The sequence below is a fragment of the Alosa pseudoharengus genome, unplaced genomic scaffold, assembly GCF_046254945.1.
Source record: "Alosa pseudoharengus isolate Yale_2024_CS ecotype anadromous, Long Island Sound unplaced genomic scaffold, YU_APseudo_1.1 YU_APseudo_1.1_scf_14, whole genome shotgun sequence".
Lineage (NCBI taxonomy): Eukaryota > Metazoa > Chordata > Actinopteri > Clupeiformes > Clupeidae > Alosa > Alosa pseudoharengus.
This window is the reverse complement of record NW_027468609.1, coordinates 36,928,076-36,955,340: the sequence shown is the minus strand read 5'-3', so window position 1 is coordinate 36,955,340 and position 27,265 is coordinate 36,928,076. Positions and strand designations below refer to the sequence as shown.

The 27,265-nt window shown below is 39.7% G+C and overlaps 1 protein-coding gene across 2 annotated transcripts in view; it reads left to right on the top strand.

Moving 5' to 3' along the window:
- The first annotated feature begins 916 nt into the window (after positions 1 to 916).
- znf462 (zinc finger protein 462) overlaps positions 917 to 27,265 on the top strand; it is a 40,624-nt gene continuing 14,275 nt past the window's right edge. For both annotated transcript variants that reach the window (XM_076284882.1, XM_076284881.1), the window contains exons 1-3: positions 917 to 1,084; positions 21,073 to 21,302; positions 21,548 to 26,949. In XM_076284882.1, the coding sequence (XP_076140997.1) occupies positions 21,095 to 21,302; positions 21,548 to 26,949 (5,610 nt within the window). In that variant the 5' untranslated portion in view covers positions 917 to 1,084; positions 21,073 to 21,094. The remainder of the gene's footprint in view (positions 1,085 to 21,072; positions 21,303 to 21,547; positions 26,950 to 27,265) is intronic.

Sequence of the window (27,265 nt, the reverse complement as noted above, 5' to 3'; positions counted from 1 at the left end):
AAGTGATGGTTGTTGAAGCTACTGAAGTTAGTATTAATTCTCTTATTGTTCTGAGCATTTCATTTTTTGTAGCTTTGAAATGTTCAGTGAAAATCTCAATAATTTAGGATATGCCTATAGGTTTGGCATCATGGACTGTATATTAAAGGAACACAATGTATAAAAAATATTTCCCATAAAATATCAACTTGCAATGTACTGTAGCCTACCCAGTTAGCTCTGAGAGGGTCCCAAATGTGTCTAAAACTGAGGAAAATGCCATGCTCGAGCACTCATTACTAATGTCATCAGAATGGCATCAAAATGAGTTTGATTAGGCCTACTCTAGGTTAAAAGAACAAGCCTCAAATTGCTTCCAAACAGTCCAGCCAATTGCCTGCTTGCCAGAACTGGATCCTCACCAATATTTAACCCTGTTTATGGTAGGTTTTTGGGTGGGTTGTTGAAAGGGAAAAGTCAACATTGTGACACTTCATGACAATTAAGCTAATGTGACAAACGTCATGTGGAAGGTTACAGCCATTAGGCCTACAGGTCTGTAATACATGCTAAGCCTACATGTTTAGGCTGATGAGCAGGTCTGTTCAGTTTTGGTGCCATCAGGCTGAATTCTACCAGGACAATTTCTATGGTGTTTCAATCACACAGGCGTTGTTTGACTAGGTAGGCCTACTGAACTCAAAATAACCCCAAAATGACGTAGACGTATGGATAATATGCCATATCTAGCATTATCCAGTCCGCCTGATTCAGTTCCATAGCTACGCTGGTAAATTTCCCTCAATCAAGAATGAGTGGCTTTTGGGAGACATACCACGCTGACCATCCTGCTGCGCTGTCGTCTCATCGTAAACTCTTGTGCACCCTCTGGTGCTTGCTAGTCTCCAAAACTTCTTTGTGTTGCCTGCTTTGCAGATTGTCTTCCTTGTCTCTGTGGTTGCTCATTATTCAGAGACAGACGGATCTCAGGTCATCTGCAGCTGCAGCACAAGAGAAGCAGGAAAGATGGCGATCATCCACTAGACCGGGCACACGCATGAGACACGGAACAACTTTTAAGAAGGTCGTTTTTCTGGACGAACCCGTGAGTAAAACCGATTTCCTTGAACATGAAGACCACAGCTTGGTTAATGGTCCAGAAGCAACATCGTAGTCAAAGCTAGACATAATAATTTGGAGAGCGCCGCGTGAATGACCTGGAAACAGCTTTTTCTCGTTTTCTCTTAGTTGTAGAACCAACCGGTCGGGTGTGACTATGAGAGCGATTGAGAAAATGTCCTGAAACTGCCACCCAAATATAGGCTACCAAGTCAACTCGGCTGTGTTCTTAAATACTCTACCGACCTTCCATTTCTAGGCTATCTAGACATCTCGTTCTGTTGTTAGTGGACTGGGACTCGGAAATGAACCTGTAAGGGTTTATATTGAGTTTGTTAACACCAATTACCATTTAAGAGCAATCTTTTGGCTGGTCTGATCATGGATTTAGCTCTCGACCCTCTTGCTGGTAGGCTGTGCTCGCTTGGAGAAGAAGCCATTGCACGGCTTGCTCTCCACTAGCGCTAGAGCTATGGGAGCTGAGCCTCCATTAGCGACGGTCTGGCTGGCATAGCCTCTGGTCCACGTCCAGACCCATAGGGAAAAAACCTAACAGTTTTTACTCCCTGTGCTTTGTTAAAATCTAGTTTGATGGGCTTTGCTATGCTTTGTGGGGTTATAGGCACCTTAACATAGGGGACACGCGAGTTATTTTCCAAGTCACTTATTGTATTCTTCCCCCCTTTGCTCCCACTTGCCATCGCTGTTGAATGTGTGTGTGTGTGTGTGTGTGTGTGTGTGTGTGTGTGTGTGTGTGTGTGTGTGTGTGTGTGTGCATGCGCGACTGTGCTGTCAGTGCTCTGAAGTCAGGTATGTCATTGTGGGCTTCACCATAAAATGGAGGAAGGCAGATAGTCTCACAGGAACGAGCCAGGAGGCAGACTAGATCTCGTTGGCTACGCAGGAACAAAGGTGGACTCTTCTAGCGTGGTTTGCACCGGCTATTCGGAAGATCTGCATGACTAGAGAGTGAAAGCTGCCTTTTATATAGCCCACAGCTGCTACTGGAGCTGCCTATTTGAATTTAGCATTCATTTTGCGGGGGAAAACACGGTGTTGTATTTTGAAATAGTTTGGTATTCTTTCATTCTCTCAGAAAGCCACATTTTCTTAACTCTTCTTGTGGAACACGGGGGGTGTTAGGGCTCGATGGACTGTCGGATTGGAAGACTCTGACACAGACAGATGATTAGCGGAACATGGAGGTGGGAATTCTGTAGTAAATAACGCCTTGAGAAAGTCGGCAGGTTGTTAATGTTCTACTAGTGGCCCCCACTTACCAACAAGGTTAACTCCAGGAAGAAGTTTTCAAGTTCCTCTGTCTTTTGCGCATTTAAACACGCAGCTAAAAATAGATTTTGTTTAGTCTAAAAAGGTTTTACTGTCAATGTCTATTTCACAAATGGCATGCTCACCGACCTTTATTTTAACTAACAGTAGTCTACTGAAATTATAAAAAATGTATTTGGTTTTTTAAACGTAGAATGGCCTATGTCAAATCCATTAAGATACATTGAATGAAGACTCCGGCTAAGCGACAACTAGCCTATACTGTTGCTATTAAAACGCAGTAAAACATAGTAGGCCTAGTGTCTAGTGTCTTTTTTTGTACATGTACTTTTGTCAATGTAGTGTACTTTATAGGCTAGACATTTTGCTTAAGGTCACCTCATGGGGAAATGCCAGATTCCTCCTCCCTTGCAGTGTGTTTGCATGAGCTTGCTTGTTTCTGCAACTCCAGCCACTGTGGAATCTTGCTGACAGGGAGACAGCGCTAGACACTCTGCGACAACTCTAAGCTAGGAGCATTTAAAATGGTGCCGCGCTTGCCTGTCAAGCCAAACAGGTCTCTTGTGGTCAGGGTTGTCCTTCTTGTGGCGGCATTGCTTGATTGTGTTTATTTTAGCTGTGCAGCAATCAAAGTTTAAAATTTACCCTGAATGTTAAGTTCTCAATGAGTGAAGGACCTTTAGGCACACTCCTATCAGTTTGAATGTAATGCAACTCCTCCATGAGGGCACTGACCTATTCTGCTGTTTCATTTAATTATGTTAATTTTCTGGACTTATAGTCGTTCTCCAGGTTCTGTTTGATGTTACTTTTCTTTAAAGGCTGTGTCCTACCCTGTCCATTCTGAACGTTTCCAACAGTAGTTCTTTAGTGTGTTTAGTTGAAGTGCTGTCAAATATTTTCCTTTCCAGTAGCTGTATTTTCATATTTTCAAAAAACATGGATGACATTACTTAACAGAAATTATTCATTTTTAAATTGCCTGGAAACTTGATCAGCTGGAAGTCAGTGTTGACTTAATTTGAAATGTCCAGTGTGGAAACAGGGAAGTAGGGATTTAACACCATGTTTGGTATTCAAGGATTTGGAGTAGCCTACACCACAACATATTTCAGGTTACTATAGTGACTTTCTTAATGTTCCTCATCCTCAGATGAGGGCACTAATGGCAGATATCATAGAGACTTGCTTTGGCACATTACAGTAACTGCAAAGTAAAAAAATGAAATTGAAGAAGGTTCATTGTTTACTCATTTTATGATGAATGAATGGGACAATTCCATTATTGCATTGGTTGAATACCATAATACATTTGGGCGAGTTGGGTTGAAATACCTTTGGTTACTAAAATTACATGTGAATTGTTTCCCCAATGTGATTGCATTTGTTTCAGCATCAAGTTATTGAATCACTTAACAGCCAGTAGATATTTTCATATTGCATTTTACTGTAGTGTTTTAGTATTTCACATGTCAATGTCATATTTGACCTTTCAGTGACAAAATGTAAGCCTCAATCTTCTGGCAAGTTTTGTCTGGACTTCTGGTAGTGTTGTAAATGTATTATAAACTGTCTTAAAACAGTATTTGGACATAGATAGGGCCTATAGTGTAGGCCTACCGTATCCCATAAGTAAAGAAAATGGGCTTTTGTGTATAAAATGCTGAAAGGTTGGCATGTACTGTTTGTATTGAATGTTGTCTAATGGCTGCACCTGCATTAACAAATTTAAGACACATCAGTTGTGCCTGCAAGCCATGATTATGTATATTGTTATGTGCAGTAGTTGCCAAATGTTTGCAACCCTAAGCTAACAAGGCTGCATATGATAATCAGTCTTACACTGTTTTCCACACCACATTATTCCTTTGTAAATATACTTATTACATTGGTAGTCTTGAATTAGCCTATATGTAATAATGTATAAAGGAGGTGCGATTGTCACCTAAGGACGGAGTTTTAAAAGTACTAACTTTGAGTATGCAGGCCAGTCTTGAATTTCCCCTAGGGATCAAAAAAGTATATATAATCTATCTATCTAGTACAATGTAAGCCAAATTCTTACCAGAACAGAAAAGGATGGTCTGGAATGATTGTATTCAGTAATAAGTCTAATCACTTCACACTGTTCTCAAATTATGGGCCACAATGAAAGTAACACTAATGGTTATAACTGGCTGATATTGCAAACATGTGAATATGTGTATTAAATTGTAAACACCAATCTTTAGGGTCATTAATTCACTTGAAGACACACATGTTTAGTGTTGCAATTTCTGTTTCAAGGTAGAATTCTCCCTTTTGGAGGGACATAGTAGCCTAATGCAAGAACCAGGACCTTCACTTGGTCCATTGTCCTGCCTGTTGGGGAAAGTTTTTTTTATGATAAAATGAAAGCATCCATCTTGATGGAGTGTTGAATGGAAATTGCTATAATGGACATCTTGACACAAAAGCGGAGAAGGGAAGTTGAAGGTGGTGGTGCCCTGTGCTGTACCTGGGACTATCCACACACAATACCCTACTGCAATGCTCCAATAGCTTCATTCACAAAGTGAGGCAAGTTGCTCATGGGAAATGCTGCAACGGCACTCTCTCTGACAATCTGAGTTTGATTCAAATAATATGTTGTAAATACTGTTGTCTACTTCCTTGAAAGGTGGTCAACCTTTGATATTCTTGATTTGTTTTATACAGAAGAAGTCAAAAAGGAAAGAAATAACACAAGGGGTGTACTAATATATTATAATATAATAGAATATATCATATAATCACATGTATTATTTGTGTATTCTTCATCTTTTGTATCTCTCAGGTGTGCTGTAGAATTTCACTACTTAAGCTCACTTGTTTGGTTTCCCACAAAATGCATTTTAAAATGCTCCAATCACCCCCCACACCCCCAATCAAGTACATACAGTAGGCTTAAACATGCAAAAGGTTTAAATTCAATTTCATTGCTCCCTTGTGCACGTTTAAAGTTTTATGTCGATGTCTCAATAAAGGTTGAACATATTTTTAAAGAGATTTTATTTTATTCTGAAACGTTGTTGCTCTACACTTACAAAATATTTTAACAGTTTTTATTTATTATCTACCGTATCTGCAGCTTTTTAATGTAATGTAGAGGGACGGACAGGGACTTAATTCTATAGGTCAGAGACCCGGAAGAAGATGGAGGTAAGGCATTTGATAGAGGTAGACAGAGAGGTTGTTATGTTGATAGGGATCTTCATGTGACCAAGGCAGTATTTTAAGCCTAGTTGGTGGCAAAACATGAGGTATACTTTGATGTTTCCCCCATGCCCAATTAGCTTATTGTACAGCCTTTCGAGCCGGAAGGTTTAAGCATTGTAACTGAATATTTGACCAATTTAGTTGAAAATGTAGATATAGAAACAATCTATAAATGGGGCCCAGGGGGGTAGTGACAAACCTGGTAAGTTAACTCCGAGTAGTAAATCTCCTGCAACAAGAGCCCTATGGCATTGTTTTGTTTGGAGAATGAAGCCATACAGCTTTTCTGAGGTTTACCATTAGAAGGTTTGTCTCTTAACCACATACTTGGAATACCCCCCAGGTTGAAAAAGGCTGGAGTTTACTTTTGAATTAAAGGAAACAAAATCAGTATTTTCAGAAATATGAGTTCAAAATGTAACTGTACAATTAACATTGATCAATAAGACCTCACACAGTCCCTATCTCCTATACAAAATGGAGCACCTGTTCTGCTCAACAGGTGCATTAGTAAAATGAAAGATCCTGTATCATCGGTTTGTGTTTTACAGATACATTTTCACAAACTATGATCTACTGATTATTTATGTTGACACAAAGAAAAACAGTGTAAATGAATAAAACAGAAATACACAGTTGTTATACTTAAGTGTCTGCTGCTTATGAGAAGCTGCCCATTATTGTTTTGCAAAAGACAACTATCAACATGGATTACATTAATGTACAACATTCATTCAGATTGTTATCTTGACAAACTATTCCTTCTAAGCAGAACTTTGTTCTTAAAAACTAGATAACATTTAATAGAATCCCATATTAAAGTCAGGGATTTCGCAGGAAGTCGCATTTGTTTTTTTGTTTAAAGGAACCGTATGTAAGAAATGTATTTTAATTAATCATAAAATGGCCCTGATATGTCACTAGACATTAAGAAATCATGTTCATTTCAAATAATTATATCACTGCCACCCTCCACCTATCTACTAATCACGAAGTCAGTAGTGTTTCGGCATCCAGGTTGCCAACTCTGCTAATCAGGGGGGAGGGGATACACCGCTCTACAGTAATTTGAAAAGTGATTGCAGTACAAGTTTTGGCCAAAATCTTACATACGGTTCCTTTAAGTTTATGTTTACATTCATTAGCAGACGCAACAAAATGTACATTATATTTTAACCAAGGACCAAACAAAACACGAGAGGTACCTAACCTTCAGTATTCCTACAGAAATTCCACGCAGGGTTTCGTTTTTGTTTTGGGGCAGGCTGCCGCTTTGTTTGTGTCCAGTTTTCGGAGCCTGGACTGCCTTTAGAGACTTTTTTTTTTACAGTGTAATCATGGAATGGGCAGCTAGCGGTCGTGAGGAGATGATTGCTGAATGTGACAAAAAATGTTATGGACTAGAAATCATGTAAAATCCCTGACTGAGCCTTTAACTTGCTGCACTTTTGCACATGGCATTGGGTGATGACATCAAATGGGGTTGTTCTGGTCTGTCTCCTTTTGTCTGCTTAACTGTATGCATGTCCTTATATTCATAAGATAGAGCTTTGCATTTGCTTCTTACATTCCCATTGTATATATTATGATGAGGAATCAGCTTTGTCATTAAATACAGTTTTAATGACATTTCCAACTTGTCTACAAAGGGCATGTAAAACAGGCTCAGAACTAGAAACTTTTGGAGGTGCTTGTTCCTCTGCCAGTGAACTAGAGCAGGACAAGGCTGTCTTTGAGAGGGGAACAGGAGTGGTCTTTCTAGGGGAGATCCTACTTCTCTGTAACACAGCATTAGCCAAGTCTCTGTCCAAGGTAGATTAAATATTTAAGAACGTGGAAGAAGTTCTCCCCAGTAAGTTAATATTAATGGGTTTCTCATCTTTCTACAAGTGGTGTCACAGTAAGAGGTGGTTTGGCTTATCTTTCAAAAAGAGATAAAAAAGTTAATTTTCAGATCAAGTGCATTTTATTTCCCCGACTTTGTCAACTCTAATGTAAATATTTATTTCATTTTTAAATATAGTTTTTAGGAAAGTTTTGTGACATTACTGCTACACACTACACACTGCACAGACTGGAAATTAAGAAGGCACAGACCTGTGTTATCCTCAGGCACCCTTTTACCAAGTCCCTCAGATCAGCATATCACTAGTCAAATTCCTTTGCTCTAGTATATCTGCTATATTATAGCCACAATTGAATTTTGTGGAACCTGTTGCTGCCCCTGGTCACATGGCAGAGGATGGGCAAATAATTACATTTTTAGAGTAACACACTAACTTGTATGTATTAGTAGAAACTCATGTTAACACTCGTCAGAAAAAAATGGAACCATATTAATGTAATGACATTTACATCTGGATTTACATTGAATATCATGACCAATTAAAGCTTTTAACAGTGATGTGACATGAATTGGTCAAGTAGTGAATATATCTTATGGAATAGGCCACGGTTTGAATGTGTTGGTGTCTTGTTCATATCAACCTCAAGTTCGTTGCCAATGTTTGTAGGTTTGAACATACGTCTGTACTGACTGCCAAAAGCATATAACCTAATTTGTTCCTTTAATATTATGTTGCTCTTGAAACATTCAACTTTCACCTTTGTATGTTTGCCTGATGAAGTCCACTCAATAGGTCAAAGCCAGTTATCAGCTGAGGCTATATTTATTTGGCTGGCTATAATACAGTCTAAAATAGATCTAAATTAATTCATTCAAATTTCTTTAACCTGGATAACCATGGTGGCACTGCTGATGTCTATTTTGCTTATCATCTTGTATCATCTTATGTCAGAATATAGGCCATTGCTGACCTCAGTAACAGTAACCTAACTGTTTTTTGGGGGATTTCAGTTGTACTTAGCTTACTTTACCTGATCACAGACCTAGTGTTAACATCTTTTGATGTTGCATGATGAAAAACCTTTTCCAAAGCTGTAGGGAGCCATCTGCCTACAGCCAAAGTTGTTGGCTTCAATACCAATAAATGAAGTTAAATTTTAATATTACGGTCTCTTTCCATATCTGTGACCTTACAACTAATCACACACACAAAACAAGCAATTTGGAGAACGTTCACATTTAAATTTATGATAGATAGACAGATAGATAGATACTTTATTGATCCCCAAGGGGAAATTCAAGATCCGGCTCCGATATCCGGTTCATAAGAACAGATGTTTAAACGATAACGTTAATTCTAATGTGAAAAAATAAGATTGTAGATCTCAATTGCCTCTCAATCGTCTTTGAAAAATGGCCTTTTGAACCAGGGCTACCAGAGTTAATCCCTTTCATAACTGACGTTATAGTTGCAATTGTACATTTTCTTGAGTGCATCCATTTGGCTATGCTTAACTCACATTTGTTATTCTTTTGTGATGTTTTGTTTGCTTTTGTAGCATGAATAGTGTCATGTTCTGATCGAGCTAGATGATGAAAAAGAATGTTTTCACCACACCCAAAGGAATGTAGCCTACTTTTAGAACTCATAGGAATGCCAACCTTCTCTCTCTCAAAAATAAAAGTGATCATTCTCGGAGGCCTAAGAGCTAAATACGTTTTGATGAGCATTTAGGTGATTGCTCTACTTACTTATTGGATAACAGAATGTATGCCGGTTTGCCTTGGTATAGCTATCTATGGTTCAAACTTCAAAAGAAGGTTCAAATTGGTCTCTCCAGTAGCCTGTAAAGCAGATTTTCAAGATCTTCTCAGGCAGCTTGTGGACAATTTCTAAGGTCATGGCTGGATAGTGGCCCTCAACTGGGACTGTTCTTTTGGTAGTAGCAACCATAAAAAAGATGGGAAGCAGAGAACAAGTAAGGGAACTTGCATAGGTCATTGCTCTGAACTAGATTCCTGTCTGTGTAATGAGATAACATGGGGTGAAAATGGGTGGAGGGTGAAAAAATACTTCATTGCCTTGGCCTTGAGGAGCACAAAATGGTGGATGACCAATGACTGCCTGCTCTGACTGACGCTGCAGTGTGGCTGTGAGTAAAATGGAGTCCTCTGTGTAGCTACAGCCTCTGCACAGCCTCTGCTGTGGCGACGCAGAAGATAATTCTGTCAGACCAGAGGGAGCAGCCAAGTGAGGGGACTCCACTGAAACAGTTTGAGCAATCTGGCCTTCTACATGTAATGTTGAAAGTTTCTCCACCGTCTTTCTGGAGTGAATTTCAGTGTCTCTAGATGTAGTAGAGGTAGTATTTTAAAAAGATGTGGCTGGTAATGGATATCATTTTTTTATTTTGAGGATGGAAGAATTGTTGTCTCTTCTCATCTTTTTTCATGTTTACACCGTATTTGATGAGGTCTGTAGGTCAGTTGTTTAGGTCCTTAACATGGAGACAAAAGAAAATCCAAAGTAAATCCATAGTGTCCCTAAAATTAATAAGTATTCTAAGCAGGAATCCAAGTGGTTAGGAGGACTATGAAGAAAGCCATGGGACAGTGTTAAGTAGGCTCTCTGGGTGATTTCAGGTTGCCATCTGCTAAGAGCATGTTCTGACCTTGCAGTATAAGGAATTCCAGACATCAAACAGCAAATTATCATTTCACTGAAGGATTAACAATGTCCCCGCTATTGCAATAGTTTTTTAAAGGAGATTCTTGCTTGGCAGGGAAGAATATCAGAACCAGACCTTAGATTATTTTGAAATGGACTATTTTTTCTTTATTTATGTAAACACATTTCCTTGGCTATATTTTTATGAAGGTCCAGTCTGTCAAAATGTATTTCATGTGAGACAAATCAGGTTTTCTGGCAATTGCATCACCCAGTTACTGATTACTGGATCCCTGAAAACTGAATGTTCTGTGTGTCTCCATCTTTTCTAGCAGGGTTTGTTATTTACTTACCAAATATGAATATTGTGACAAACAAATACAGGTGTTTTTGAAACAGATTAAATTGAATAGACAATTATTCCTGAACTGGGAACACAATGGGACATAAATGCCCACCAGTAATCTTTGCTTTGCTGTTGCCTTTTGTAGGGTAATTTGACATATTTGACTTGACCACAAATATGACATTGACATTTCCTCCTATCTTGTAATGGCTATGAGGCTAAACAATCTGTTCATTTGAAAAGGCTTCTGTTGGTATTCTCGGAGATGCTTCATGCTAGTTGGTAAATGGTTGACCTAGTTCTGCTGCCATATGTTTCCTGGAAATGGATTTGCTGTGAGATAAAAGCCAATGAGTTTCTCCTTGCTTGTGGACCAGAAAAGATTACAGTTGTCAAAGGAAAGTTGAAAGACCAAACCTCTGTGAGCTTTGCATTTTAAGCAATGTTGTTTGTGCTTGATTTTAAATGTTAATGTTTCAATTCATGATTCAGTTCAATTAAGACTTTTGACTGCTTGTTTTGAAATCTATTACATTAATAGAGAGAAAAAGTAGCTAACTAAAAGCATACCGGTTACGTTAACATTACTGCAAGGCCAGGGTTGCCAACTTCTAGCATGACAAGCTAATGGTAATTCCTCAGGGTAACTTGCTTAACCAGACATAATGCCAAACATAAAAGCATTTCCACATTTATAACAGTCACAAACCTTGATCTTGAAAAAAAATAAAAAAATATAGAGTCGCGATATATTTATATTTTACTCTGTCGTTGTATATTGCCTATTTCTCTTGGTTTGTTCCCCTTGTACACAATGAAAATGCTTTTGTTGTGAAGGAGAAGGATTAACAGGCAAAAACTATCTCCAAAGAGCTATCTACTGACAAAGTAATGTTTCACGATTCTCGCGAGATGTCTTCGAGCCGCTATTTTTTATATATGCATGGCTTTATCTCTTGTTAGTGACTCGCTACAGTTGTGCTGTATGGCTATGCTAGTTGAACGTTTATTTACAAGTTTGTTTACCATCAGATTGGCTTCATAAAGGTTATATTAAGGTGAAAATCGTGCATAGTGTACCTTCAATGATAGCCTGACACGAGTGCGCCGGCGGATGTTGTAGGCTCTTCATGCATTTGTGTGAAACCTCTACACTGCCATCTACTGGTCGGGCTTATGTACTACAGCATTTTCACTTGTTTGTGTTTCCTTCTAGACAAAGATATATTTGAAAACAATGCAGTGTGGATGCAAAACACAAACGCATGACCCATACAAAGCTAAATACGCTAAAATGGATGACGGATCATTTTATTTTTTAACTGTTTGCAAACAAAAACAAAATAATGTGGATGAGGCTAAATACTCGACGCACCCGACCGGTAGCGCGACAACGTGACGTCAAAATTATGTAGATCTTGCTGGCGAGCCAGGATTTAACCCAGGTAGCGCGAGGTAGCGCACCACTCATTTTTTTTCAGACGAGCGCGACAAAGCGGAAACAGGAAGATGGACTAGTTCGAGGGCAAGCGAGAGTTGCATTGTTTTGTTAGTCGTGAATTTTTAATAGTTTGCTGGATAAGTTAACAAAGTTACCAGCGAGAGTTGCAACACATGGAATTAAGAGGAAAGAATAGAAAAACGATTTATTTTCAAACAAAGGATATCTATTAAGGCCTGAACAAAATCTCTTTCCACTTCAGGAAATAACACAAACTCAGCCAACTGCTAACTAGCTAGCCAGCTAACTAAACTGTTTAAATTATTAAAATTTCCCTCGGGATGACTAAAGTATCTATCTATATATCCATCTATCTATCTATCTATCTATCTATCTATCTATCTATATATCCATCTATCTATCTATCTATCATCTATCTATCTATCTATCTATCTATCTACCTGTGCACACACCTTGGAAACTAGATGATAATGATGATGGTAGTTGTGAATAGTAGCAACCAAAGTCTGAAGTACCATCACAGAGGCTAGCTACTAGTGTTTCTTACTGCAGCTTCTTCTGCTGTGTAACGTAGTTAGCGTTAATATTTTCACAACAGCGACACCTCTGTTCAGGAGAATTTTGCAACTAGTGTCGCGACCACCATGTCTATGGCGACTGTCACTCCCCGATGTGAGTCGCTACCGGATGTGAGTCGCGCATGCGTCACTTTGCTACTTTGCGACTACCTGTGCTGTTAGCCACAGAATAATGACATTAGCCTACACAGCAGTAATGTATTATTTAGCGTAAGGCATCACATTTTCACGGCATGATCAATAATGTCAGTTCTAGATTAGAGGCTGAAGTAGCCTGCTAGCGAGAGACTTCTGTAATATCAATAAAAATTGACCTACATAACGAAGTTTGTTCACTGCTGGCAAGTAAGTAAGCAATCAAGCACAACAAAGGCTGTCACTTGAATGGCGTTTGCTAACGTTAGCAATCAAACAATCTTAGATAGCTAAAACGTTTTTGAAACAGAAAAGTGAATTATTTTATGGATTTCAGTTGGATCCCTTGGCGTTATGCCGTAAAACCTATCAATCTGAGCATGCGTGACTCACATCGGGTAGCGACTCACATCGGGGAGTGACAGCGACCACCACGCGCGAGTATCATGGCGAGTATAAATGGTTACGGCGCTTATGTGACGTCACATTGTCGCGCTACAGGTCGGGTGCGTCGAGTATGTGGGACGTTTAAGAGTTGCGATAGTGAGAGAGCTAGTAGCTTGGGCTTTTAGCTTGATTGCTAGCACGCGTGACCGAGGGTCCGGGAGGGTGCAGGGCTGAGCCACGTGGTTTGGTTAACTGAATAGAAGTCTTTGCAGATTGTATATCCTTGCTCTAAAGCAAAATTTGCCCTAACTCTCTTGAGCATGTGCTTGACTGTGCTTTTGAGGTATGAACGAGTACAGTCATTGCCAAGCAGGTCTATAATGGGCACGAGGGTTGGATAAAATTAAGATATTTTGAGTAGTTGTCAGTATTAATTCAGAAATACCATGCAGTGGTAACACTGCTACAGCTAGTTTAAATGAACTAGCTGTTAGTATGTTCGGCTGGGAGCTTGAGCAGAGAGCGTAACAGAGGTACCATGCAAATAACCAAGTGTATTTATCTAAGGACATATGGTACAACATTGAGACTCGTACACAAAATTATAAAATATTGAACTATTCCCATATAGATTTTCAGGTTCCTGTCCTATGCAGATTTCCAAAAATGACCAAATGCAACCACATGTAGTTTAATTCATTTCTCCATTCTCTCTATTAAAAAAACATTTTTAGAGAAAACACTAGCGCCTTATGTTAAATCAATGGGAATGCAGTAAAAACTTTTAATGGTCTGTAATCTGAGATGCTGCAGCAACCATTTTCCTGGATTCTGTCTTATTTGATGCAGAATGACCCATATACAGTAATAATGCCTATAATGTGGTGTGGTGTTATGGTGTGATGTAAATGTCAATATTGAGGCGTGGTTTGAGAGGGAGTCTGTGCTGAATTCAAATGAAGAATAGAATTAGAAATTAATAAGAAATGTATTACTAAAAATGTATCCACAGATGGTTGCATTAAAGGTCTTTATGGGTGGTGTCCAAGATTTGTAAAAGCTTGTAAATGCATAAAAACAAATCACATTATATTATGGTTCTATTAAAAGGCATGATCCTAACGTTTTATACTCTTAACTGAGTATTGAAAGTCAAAGAAAATGGTCTTTATTGTTTGGGCAGAGATCTGCAGAGGTTGATTGTTTGTCTTCTTGAACATGTATGAATGTAAATCCACATATACAGTGTAATATGTGCACAACCCCCCACTATTTCCCTTCTCTACATTTCCCTGTGGCCAGAGATGGTAGTCCAACGGATAAGGACAAAACCTCTGTGCATCTAATCAGCTTAATGTTGGCTTATTCAAAGGCCCTCTTTCAGAGGAGCAGCTGCTGTCGGGCAGTTTGAGTAGAGGGTGTGACTGCTGGTAGAGCTTGCTGATGCAGAGAGACCGGTTGGTGATTAACAAATGTCAGTAGACTTTGGAATCTGGGGTGCAGAGTCAGATGGCTTTGTCCTCTGTACATGGAGGAAGGTCTCCCAGGTGGTTGGGTCAAACTGGCTGTATACCCCCCGCCCCCTACATTTCTCCCTTCTTTCCCACTCACTTGCTCCTCAGCCTAAGGCTGCAGATGTTTTCTGAGCTCTGAAAAAACGAAATGCAGACATGCCTTGCATTTTTATATCTCCTTGTGGAGCTTAGTTGGCAGTTCTCTTTTTTCCGAGTTGGTCTTAAGGAGAGTGTCACCCTGACCCTTTCCAGAGACCTCAATAATTTTTTAATCCCAAGATGCAAGAGATATTGTTCCAAGATATGAAAGGGCTAAGTCAGGCTGGCAAGTGTGAACGTTTTTTTTTCTTCTCTGTCCTCCATTTCGCTGAGCTACGCAGGCAGAGGGCTTGGGCACAGTACATCTGGTGGATAGATTTCTGTCAGCAGTTCTCCAGTGACTGGACAGTCAGTGAAGTGGATCTAAGGACCCATAATATGAACACCTAAGCACACATGGCTTACACCTAAAATGTTTCTGCTTGATGCTCAGGATCTATATTGCTTACAGATTCACACATTTCAGCTTGTTAGTCTGCCATGACAAAGAAGCAAAATATTTGCAATGTAATTTTTTTTGTTTTATTACCCTGTTTTTTCTCTTTTGTGGATCTTATTTTTGTCAGTGTGGAAGTTGGTATTTCATGGGTTGTTCTGTGCTCATCTGAGCTGCCAAAAGATCATGCCTTATGGGCCTTATAACTGAAACTGAGAAGAGGCGAGGATGTCTGAAAGGAACAGTGGTGACGCTTATGCCAGTGCAAGTCCAATATTGGATAACAGCTTCTAAAATGGATAGTTCCGGTCCTGGATTATGATTGGCTGAATCGCGCTGAACGCCGTTGTAAAATCCAGCACAAACATACTGCATTTCGTTCTATATTACTGCGCTACCACAACTCGATACAAAAGTTAGAGTAGCTGTCAAACTATAACCTCCTTAATTTCCCCCATTCATTCTCTATGGTGAGTCTTAACAGTACACATGTAATACTTTGTCTGTCCACTGGTGGTAGGTTTGGCACTGTTTTGAGTTTGCCATTGAAAACGGAATAGAAAAAGTAAACTTTCTGTTATGTTGTAGATTAAAAGTCCATTGTAAAGTCTTTCTGTCAAGCTTGTTGTAGATCTGCCCAGTGAATGGACATGATCTGTAGCCCATGTATGTAGCCCTACGTAATATGAGGCTATTGTCATTTAATTTGAGCTGTAAAGATAAGGTGTGATTTTCAAATGAAATGTATATATATTTTTACATATGACCTATAGTGTTTAAATGTGATTATAGGTTCAAAATTGATCACAATATAGTTACCAATCTTGCTTGTTTACGTTGTCATGTTCCGATTGAAGTCAATGGCCATAGAGTGTGGTAGCCACCCTGAAGGTTGTAGTTTTCAGCGGTAGCATTTTAACGCTTCCTGGTTCGTAAGAAAAAATCTATGGGAAAATGAATGGAGTTTTGAATGAATGGAATTTTCAATGCTGTCCTCTGCCATCATTACACAATAATTTACATCTTTAGCAAATTAAATGTTGATGTGAGATGTTTTATATATTATATTTTTGGCTATATTATGAAGAATTTGATTTTTATTGCAGACTGGGAAGTTTATTGGGATTGATACATGTGAAATTGGCTATGTGATTTAATGTCACCATAATGATGGCACATGGCATGGTATAATGGCGTCCCCATCCTAAAGTCAAGGTTCCCATAATCCCCTGCATTTGCATGGCAACCTCAGTGTACAGAGTATTACACATCCAGGGTTTGATGCAATCTGACGGAATTGTCTGATGTAAATACAGCAGCCCGCTGGTGCTCTTCATCAGCGGCTTATCCTGAGGTAATAAAAAATAGAACAAATCACCCACATAATCCCCCTCAACTATTGTTTCTTGAACCTACCATTCAGCAAAAAAAGAACCTTTTGTGCATCTGTCACTGTCAGGTCTTAGAATGTGTTATTTTCCTTGAGATTGCGAGCTATAAACTCCCTCTATCTTTCTCTCTTTCTTTCTTTCTCTTTCTCTATCTCTCTCTCTCTTTCTCTCTCTTCTCTTTCTCTAAATAATTAACATTTATATTCACAGTGGGGTCTGTGGGACCACATAAAATCTGATATTTTCATGCAAAACCTCAAAATGATCAGTTTGATACAGCAATAATATTTTCCAATGTGTGAAATTATTTTTATATATAATATATTATTATTATATTATTACTTGTGGCAGATATATTTTCTAAGATATACTATTCTACTTATATATTCACATATTTTTTAAGGCTAAAAGTATCTCCTAGAAATAATAAGTGAGTCAAAAACAGTGTCCAGACAGTTTTAGTGAGTTAGGAGTCCTCTCGACTACTAAAACCAATTCATAAATGATCAAAAACAGCAAGTTTTATCATTCCTCATCACGTTTTGGAACATGCAGAATCACTTCAAAGATCTCAATCATGATGAAATAACTATGGAGCTTGTAAATCATATAAATGAAAAGAGAATTCCACTTAGATGTCTAGGTTCTTTCATTAGGGACAAACAATAACAATGGTGGAGTATTGACTAGGGCTGTAACGATATGCGTATCAAAACCAAAATCGCGACACTCATATTCACAAACCTGTGCCGCGGTGTGTGAAGGCAGAATCGCGACACATTCCTTCCAGTGTTTCCCGTAGCACTTTGCTACGTTGTCCAAAAATAAATAAATAAATAAATCATAATTTTATAGCTCTCATAGACTTCATTGTAGAGTTATGTGTGCAACTTTACCAAACAGTAGCCTATAGAAGTGGCCTTCCCTTAACCTCCTTGCCCGCTCTCTCTCTCTCTCTCTCTCTCTCTCTCTCTCTCTCTCTCTCTCTCTCTCGCTGTCTCTCTTGTTCAATGGACACACCCCTCAGCATGCACATTTAATCCAAAAAAAACATTCACAATCGTGAAAGCAAGTCAAGTCAAGTCAAGTCAACTGGCTACAGTTGGGGCAACTTTGATCTCATCTGAAAGTTGGTTCCTGAGCTGAACTGCATAGCAACTAAATGCTGCTTCACTTAGTTCTAACGCTGCTTTATTTAGTTCTAACAGTAGGTTTTATTAACAAGTATTTCTCCTGAGACCTGAGAGGAGAAGGTGTGTACTGCTGAAGGATATCTGCTAATTTGGTCCCATTCCATTTAGTGATTTATAAACAAGCAGAAGCGCTTTAAAGTCAATTCTGTGACTTACTGGAAGCCAATGCAGGGACTTAAGTAATGGAGTAATGTGGTCAATTCTTTTAGTTTTTGTGAGAACCCTAGCCACTGCATTTTGTATAATCTGAAGATGTTTGATAGTCTTTTTAGGAAGGCCTGTGAAAAGCCCATTGCAGTAGTCAACCCTACTGGAGATGAATGCATGATTTTTTTCTAGAAAAGTTTTTCTAGATCATGTTTAGACATTAGCCCTCTAAGTTTGGCAATGTTTTTGAGGTGGTAAAAAGCTGATTTAGTTATTGCTTTCATGTGGCTGTTTAAATTTAGATCACTGTCAATTATGACACCAAGATATCTAACAGTATCCTTTGCTTTAAGCCCTTTAATATCAAGGAGAGCGGCAACCTTAAGTCTTTCCTCTTTTTTGCCAAATATAATTACTTTAGTTTTTTCTTTGTTTAACTGAAGAAAATGTTGAGACATCCTGTTGTTAATCTTGTCAATACACTGACAAAGAGATTCAAGGGGACCATAATCATTAGGCGAAAGAGCTAAGTAAAGTTGGGTGTCATCAGCATAGCTATGCTAGGAAATCAAATTGTTTGTGATGGTTTGTCCAAGTGGGAGCATATAGAGGTTGAATAATAGTGGCCCCAAGATCAACCCCTGGGGGACATCACAGGTCAAGGACCTTGGCGTAGAGGTACAGTTGCTGATAGCAACAAACAAACTCCTTTCTTGTAGGTATGATTTGACCCAGTTGATGACTATACCGGAAAGTCCAACCCAGTGCTCTAATCTGTGTAGTAATATGTTGTGATCAATAGCGTCGAAGGCTGCACTAAGGTCCAATAACACTAGGACTGATGTTTTGCCTGCATCTGTATTGAGGCGTATGTCATTTAAAACCTTAAAAACAGCTATTTCAGTGCTGTGATTTGCCCGAAAACCTGACTGAAAGTCATCAAAATACCCATTTGATGTTAGGAAGGTGGTTACTTGATTAGAGACTTTTTTTTCCAGTAATTTTGCCAATAGAAGGTAGATTGGATATGGGCCTGTAGTTGTTTAGCATGGTGGCATCTAAGTTATTCTTCTTGAGAAGGGGATTTACAACAGCTTTTTTCAGGGACTTAGGAAATGTGCCAGACAGTAATGATGCATTTACAATGTGAAGCACATCTGCTGCTATGAGGTGAAGAACAAGAAGAGTTGAGGTTCTGGGGGTCGTTTTCTAGAAAGCATCGCTTGCTAACTTGCGTCGCAACCTTGGTAGTTCGCTCCATAGTTCTTGGATTTGGTGTTTCTAGAAAGGGTAGTTCGAACTCTCAATCGCAAACAAGGACGCAAAGTTTGGTCGTTTGAACTACTGCCCCTAGGCAGTTGCACTTGTGTCGTTCCTTGGTAGTTCCTGTTGGTGTCCGGAGCGCCTAACCAAAAATCACAACCACCTAACCAAAATTTGTGAAGTGGATGTTTATCTTGTGACTCAATGATTGATCTATCCTGTTGCTTAATTTTGATTAAGACACTGCTCCCCTACTTGGCTCATTCTTGCTATTTATGTTAATTAAAGTATTGCCTTGCTTTTAGTATTATAATCTTCACAGTCCCTAACAACAGCAGTGTTAAATGGTGTAGTGGCTAAAGCAGATGACTTATTATCCCAACGTTGTAGGTTCGATTTTCTTATGATGTGAGATTGTCCTCTTGCTTCTCGCTACCTGCAGGTGAACTAGTGTGACACGTAGATTCAATTGTTTTTGACTGATGTATTGTACCTATGGTCTCTCGGTGTAGAGTAACTATATACATAAATATGTATGGTCAAAACCTATTGTTGTGTCTCGTAGGCCTACTCTTACTCAGAGATGAAAAGAAGAGATAGGATGCGAACTCCGGTCGAGCGCGCAGTGCACCAACGCGCGGCCGTTAAGCCACGAGACAGTTGATAACCTATGGGATACCCAGATTTTTGTCCAGGCTATATATTTTTTCCAACACATAGATATTTAACACAAATAATGACTCATTGATCTGCTTAAGTTAATTGTTTTAAATGCTTGCAATAGGTTTAGGTTTTGGCTGATGGCAATGACAATACCAGCATTAATCACTCGGTTTAGATTAGAAACATGTCGACATAGGCCGTGACAGAACATTTCTAGGGGGTGGGGTATTACACGTTGCCACTGTTTCCACCAATGATATGTATCGCTGCATCATCAACAACGTTGTTGGAACTATGGTGTTCGAACGTCGGAGGTAGCGAATTGCGACACGTTGTTTGGTCGCAAGTTGCGTCGTACCATGGTGGTTGAGCAACGTCGTTGCTAACTTTTCTAGAAACGACCCCCTGGACAGTTTTTACAAGAATTTCATAGTCTATCAAACTAATGATGGTAAGGACACATAGAAGACAACTAAGTTAGCTAAATTAAGTTTACTTCATTATACTTTATCTTTATATCTTTTCGTTATTTGGGGTCAAGCAACAAAGCTGAAAAGCCACATTGTGTTTCTATGTATTCTTATTATTCTTTCTTCTGCCATGGGAGTCTATGGCAGCCCATAGAACCATCTGGTAAAAAGTTCTGAAATTTGGCACACTGATTAACCTTTGACCCATTATCCCAATTGTCGAAAAATGAGGTTTCGTTGGAATCCTTGGACCAAGCAGAGTATAACAAGTTTTATCAAAAGTGAAACTAAATTTTCACAGGTCACAAATCTTGACACACATTATCTGCAGACCATGCCTTACATATGCATTACTTTCTGGAGCCATTTTAAAAAGCGCTCACCTGTGACAGGCAATCGAAATTGGAAGTGAGCGCATATCTCAGCAACCCTTTCATGTATCATAACCAAACGTAGTACATAGAATCATGACCCCATCAGGAGGACGCTTAAAAAATGTGGTGACCTTTGACCCCTAGGGGGTGCTGCAATTAGTAAAACCGCATTTTGGCCTGTAGCTGTTGATGTGTTTAAAATTAAAACGTACTAGTGGTGTCTGCTAATACTGTGGGATGTCTTTAGGCCGTCATATTGGATTTTAATCAAAAACACTAAAAAGTTATGTCTAGCTCAAGTCTCTCTCTGAAATCTTGTGGAAGCTGAGATGTTGCAGGAAGAGAAAGAAATAGGCTACACATAACTTTTGTTGTGTTATACAGACAGATGTTAATTATTGGAACAACACATATAATATATAGAATATATACTAGAGATGATCATTTCAAACATATCTTTTTTTTTCTTGTTCAGTCCATCCCAGGAGCCCTCAGTGATGGAGGTGCTACAGTGCGATGGCTGTGATTTCCGAGCTGAGTCATATGATGAACTCAAGACACACATCCAGGATGTCCACACAGCCTTCTTGAAACCCACTCAAGTTGTTGATGATACACAGGATCTGTCAAGGTCTGCATCTCTGAACTCCCTCAGTCATGCAGAGGATGAGGAAGAGGACTTCTCTACTGAGACTGATGATGCAGGTTGGAAACCTCCCCTGATATGTTGCATCCCCCAAAGTTTAATGAAATGTTCACATATTTAATGGTTATGAGCATAAATTTAACAGTTTATCTGTCTTGTTATAGAGTAAAACCAAAGACATCTGTAAACATCTGTAGATGTTATAGAGTAAAACCAAAAATACAGTTTCTTTGTTAAATAACCCGTAACAATAAAATGTAATAGATAATATTTAATTGAGGAATATTTGTGATTTCTGTTCAAGGCCTCCACTCCATGGACAAAGACGTGGACCAGTGTTCCAATTCCAAATCAAAGCTATGCAGTCAGCCAGCAAATCCCCCAAGTAAATCGTCCAGCCCATTTTTCCAGTGCAAGTTTTGTGTCCGCTACTTCAGATCTGAATCCCTCCTAATTGAACACACCAGAAAAATTCATGGAACGGTTGGAGCTGCCTCAGAGACCATAGGAAACTCACAGACAGTCAAGCAGACAAACTACAATGTACACATGCATGAAGTCTTTGGGAAAATATTTTCTTGTCAGTATTGTACATTCAAGTTTACTAGTAGGGCCAGACTGAATAAACATCAAAAGAAGTATCATGAAGATCTTTTGTTGGATTCTCCAGGGTCCCCTACTGAAGAGGAAGCTGACACTGCTCTTACAATGGAATCAGAATCTGAGGACTTTGATGAGGAAGCACCACAGGATGATGAAATGCGCAGAATCTTAGACTTAATGTATAAATGTATCTCGAAGTCCAGTGGAAACTTAACATGTGAGTGGTGTGATTATCAGACCCATAGGCAAGAACTGTGGTATGATCACATGGCAAAAAAACATTGTAATATGCTAAAGATTATGTCATCACTTCAGGAGGATAGTGGATCTTCCAAATCAGGATCTTCATCCCCAAGACATACTCCAACATCTAAGCTGAAGGCAAATAATTTAAATGGCAATAAAGATTCAGCATTAAAGAAAGCCTCTGGAAATGCAGTTGTGAAAGCCCCACCAGGGATATCACCTTTTCAGTATTCACAGATTTCAGCAAAAGTTCCCAACAGTACAGGCTCTTCCATTTTATCAGAAAGGTCAACCTTCGTCATGTCTGATATGTCAAATTCTGCCATAGACTTAGATACCAGTCTGCTCAACGATTCCAGAAGCAGCTCAGAAGATGAACTCGGTGACATGGATGATCCCAATTACAGAGACCCCTTGTCAGCTGAGGATTCCACTAAGCTGCTTCTGTCAGAGGAGGATAATAAAATGCTTGAAACAAAAGGGATCCCATTCAGACGGCACTTGAACAGGTTTCAGTGTCCTTTCTGTTCCTTTCTCACAATGCATCGACGGAGTATTTCTCGTCATATAGAGAACATACACTTGTCTGGCAAAGCAACAGTGTACAAATGTGATGACTGTGCGTTCATATGCACCAGTCCACTCAAGTTGGAAAGTCACAAGCAAAATCATATTGGTTCATCTTCAGACTGGGACACTATGGACTTAACATGTGAAAGCCCAGACGATGAAAATGAGTCAATAGATCCCTTGAATGGGGAAAGTGCAGGCTCAAAGATCAATGGCAAGAAATCAAGTCCTGGAAATGAGGTAAATGAGCAAAATCTTCATCACTGTACTCTCTGCAACTTCTCTACCATGACACTGAAAGGGCTGAGAGTGCATCAGCAACATAAGCATTCTTACTGTGACAATATAGCAGATAGCACCGAGGGTTCAATGAATGAGCAGCAAGACACAGACTCCGAAACAAATAGCTCAGCAAATTTTGTACAAAAAACTCAAACATCAATCTGGGGAAACGCCTCAAAAAAACACCTTGTTGGCAAAACTGCAAGGAAGTCTATTAATGACCAACCTTTGGACCTGTCCCCTGTTAAGAAACGTACAAGAATTGATGAAATTGCCAACAATCTCCAAAGCAAGATTAGTCAGACCCAACAGCAGGAGGATATGGTTATCAATTTGGAGGAACTTGGTGATGATGAAGATGAGGAGAAACAAAGTGATTTTCACATGGATAAGGAGAAAGATGTTCATAATCACAGCTACTTTTATAATACAAACAATTTGTATCAGATTGAATCAAAAGAGGTGAAAGAAGAGTGCAGATCAGGGAGAGAATCAGGGGAGATGAAAGAAGAGCGCAGGTCAGGGAAAAGAAAACGAAACCTTCAGGCAAAAGGTTCTGTGAGAAACATTCCTGTTCGAGTAACTGTGTCTGAAGATGAGGACAATGAAAATAATTTCAGTGCCTCTGTTGACAAAAATCTTCAAATTCAAAACACTCAAGATGGTCAAAATACTTTCCAAGAGACTGTTGAGTACACAGAAGAACCTGGGAACCTTTTCTATTGTAAACACTGTGATTACCAAAACAAGTCTGCGCGTAGTGTCAGTACACACTACCAGAGAATGCATCCCTACATTAAATTTAGTTTTAGGTACATCCTTGACCCAGAGGATCAGAGTGCTGTCTTCCGTTGCCTGGAGTGTTACATTGAATACACCAACTTTAATGATCTGAACCAGCACTATATGGAACATCATCCAGGGGCCAGTAATGTTCTGAACTTAAACCAACCCAATCTCATCTATATGTGTCGCTTTTGTTCTTACACCAGTCCTAATGTGCGTAGCTTGATGCCCCACTACCAAAGAATGCATCCCACGGTGAAAATTAACAATGCCATGATTTTCTCCAGTTACATGGTTGATCAGCCTCAGAAAAGTGCTGAGTCTCAAACACTAAGGGAGATCTTAAATTCAGGACCCAAGAGCTTCACATCCTCAACACCAGTGTCACGGTCCTCATCGAGCCCTTCCCTCAAAACCATCTCTAAAGTATCAGAGTCTACATCTGCTACATCAGATACTGAGACCCTCAAAGAGACCATAGGAGGAAATGTTGTTGTCTATGATTGTGATATGTGTTCCTTTGCCAGTCCCAACATGCACTCAGTCCTGGTGCACTACCAGAAGAAGCATCCAGAACAAAAGGCCTCCTATTTCCGTATTCAGAAAACCATGAGGGTGATCTCAGTTGATAGAAATCAGGCACCTACTAACTCTTACAACCTTCCCAACACTCCAAAATCAGCAAACATGATGCCATTAGGCTTAGATGATGAAGTTTATTATTGCAAACACTGCGTATATAGCAACCGTTCTGTGGTTGGTGTACTTGTCCATTATCAGAAGAGGCATCCAGAAATAAAAGTAACAGCAAAATACATTAAACATGCACCTCCAACTCCTGGTCTCATGAAGCTCATGGATGAGTTACAGATTGCTCCCCCAAAGCAGTTCTTCAAACCATCTAGCAACAATGGGACAGATGCTTCATCAACCAAAGGAAGCAATGAAAAAGGCGAAGCAGAGATGTTGTTTTTTTGCCAACACTGCGACTATGGGAATCGTACAGTCAAAGGGGTGCTTATTCACTACCAAAAGAAGCACAAAGATGTGAAAGCTAATGCAGACTTGGTGCGCAGGCACACAGCTGTGGTACGCAGCCAGAGGGAGCGCGCCCAGCTGAACCAAACTGCTGCTCCAGCAGGAGCTACCACAGTCTCTACATCTGACAAGGACACATCACAAAAGTTGAGATCATTGAAGTGTAGGCATTGTTCTTATACATCTCCATATGTGTATGCTCTACGGAAACATTTAAAAAAAGATCATCCTACTGTCAAAGCAACAGCCATTACCATCCTCAATTGGGGTTATCAGGATGGTGTCCTTGAGGCTGGATATCACTGTGAATGGTGCATCTATTCCCACGTTGAACCAAGTGGGCTGCTTATGCATTACCAAAGACGACACCCTGAGCATAATGTGGACTATACCTATATGGCTAGCAAACTTTGGGCTGGTCCTGATGCTTGTGCCTCCCAACAAGGGGGAAACTCAGACACAAAGCACTATCAGTGCAGGGATTGTGCCTATGAGGCAAGTTCTATCTGGGACATAACCAACCATTACCAAACTGTGCATCCCTGGGCAATCAAAGTAGATGAGTCTGTGCTGCTGGACATTATCAAAGGTAATCGAACACAAGAAAAGATGCACTCAACTCAGTCAAAAGGACACAATCCTGGCATGTCAAATCCATTTGATTGTTACCAAGCAGATCATGAAGAAGGCACAATGGATGTGTCCAGACCATCTCAAGAGAGACAGTCCCACCTGTCCTTCACAACTACATCCATTTCAAACAACCCGTATCAATGCACTGTATGTCTGTCTGAATACAACAGTCTTCATGGACTTTTGACACACTATGGCAAGAAACACCCAGGTATGAAAGTGAAAGCTGCTGACTTTGCTCATGAATCTGACATCAATCCCAGCTCAGTGTATAAGTGCAGACACTGTCCGTATGTAAACTCTCGAATCCATGGTGTTCTCACCCATTACCAAAAGAGACATCCTCTGGTTAAGGTCACTGCAGAAGATTTTGCTGATGACATAGAGCAAGTAAAGGATTTGGGAATTGAAGGTGATGAAAAGTGCAAAACGCAGAGGCAAGGTTATGGTGCCTACAGGTGCAAAATGTGTCCTTATACCCATGGCACGCTAGAGAAACTGAAAATACACTATGAAAAGTATCACAACCAACCGGCCTCAGACATGTTCAACCCTGCTGTGACTCAGTTTTCTACCAATAGAGAAGAACAAGTAGCAGAATGCAGTGCTACAAATGTCACAGATGCCCAAGATGTATGGGACTTTGATCTGAGCCTCTCTCAATTTGAAAAGGGAGAGAAGCATGCTGTTTTCAGGTGTCAGCTTTGTAAATACTTCTGCTCTACTAGAAAGGGGATAGCTCGTCACTACCGTATAAAGCACAACAATGTCAGGGCCCAGCCTGAAGGAAAGAACAATGTTTTCAAGTGTGCCCTCTGCTCATACACCAATCCCATCCGCAAAGGTTTAGCAGCCCATTATCAGAAACGTCATGATATTGATGCATATTACACACACTGTCTGGCAGCCTCCAAGGCCTTGACTGAGAAGCCCAATAAGGTGATGGTACCCTTGACTTCTGAAGCTGATGGGACCGGAATGAGTGAAGAACTGAAACTTGCTGTGGAGCGAAGAAAGTGTTCCCTTTGTTCATTTCAGGCATTCAGTCGGAAAAGTATTGTCTCACACTACATCAAGCGCCACCCAGGTGTCTTCCCCAAGAGACAACACTCAAGCAAACTGGGACGATATTTCACCATTATCTACCCTAAAGAAATGGACAAATCCTCTGCTGTGGAGGAGAATGAGTCTGTTGAGGTCAAACCAGAAGCAGAGCAGGAAAGGGACCTTGAGTGGTTGCCTTTCAAATGTTTAAAATGCCACAAGATATGCTTCAGCTCAGCCGATCTGCTTTGCATGCACTACAATGACTACCACAGCAGGGACCTCAGGCGTGATTTCATCACAGTTGCAAACCCTGAGCATGGGAACTCCGAATTCTATCAGTGTGCCCACTGTGAGCTCAAGTTCTTGGCCCTTACTGACCTCACAAACCATCTGATGGATCACAATGAGGAAACTCAGAAGCGAGCAATGAGACAAGAAAGAAGGAAGCAACTCCAGAACAAACAGAAGGTCAATGAGCAAATAGAAACCAAGCAAGAGAAGGTACTGTGAAGTTATTGCTTTTATTCTTTATGAACACCCCAGTATTCTGATATTATTATTATCTCCTGTTATTCACTGCTGGGATTCTGGTAAAGAATGTGTCTATGCTTAAGTTCAAAAGCATTTTAATTCAGTGAACTTGACTTTGGCACCATACCTTGATGTAGTGTTTTGTAAGTTAACCCTTTGGACAAAACATAATGCATATATGTTATACATTTACTGTATGCATTTTAAGAGAGGGACCCAAGAGTTACTATACCATAATTATGTTATAGTTAGTTACTATGACATAATTTCTTCTGAATGTCAACCA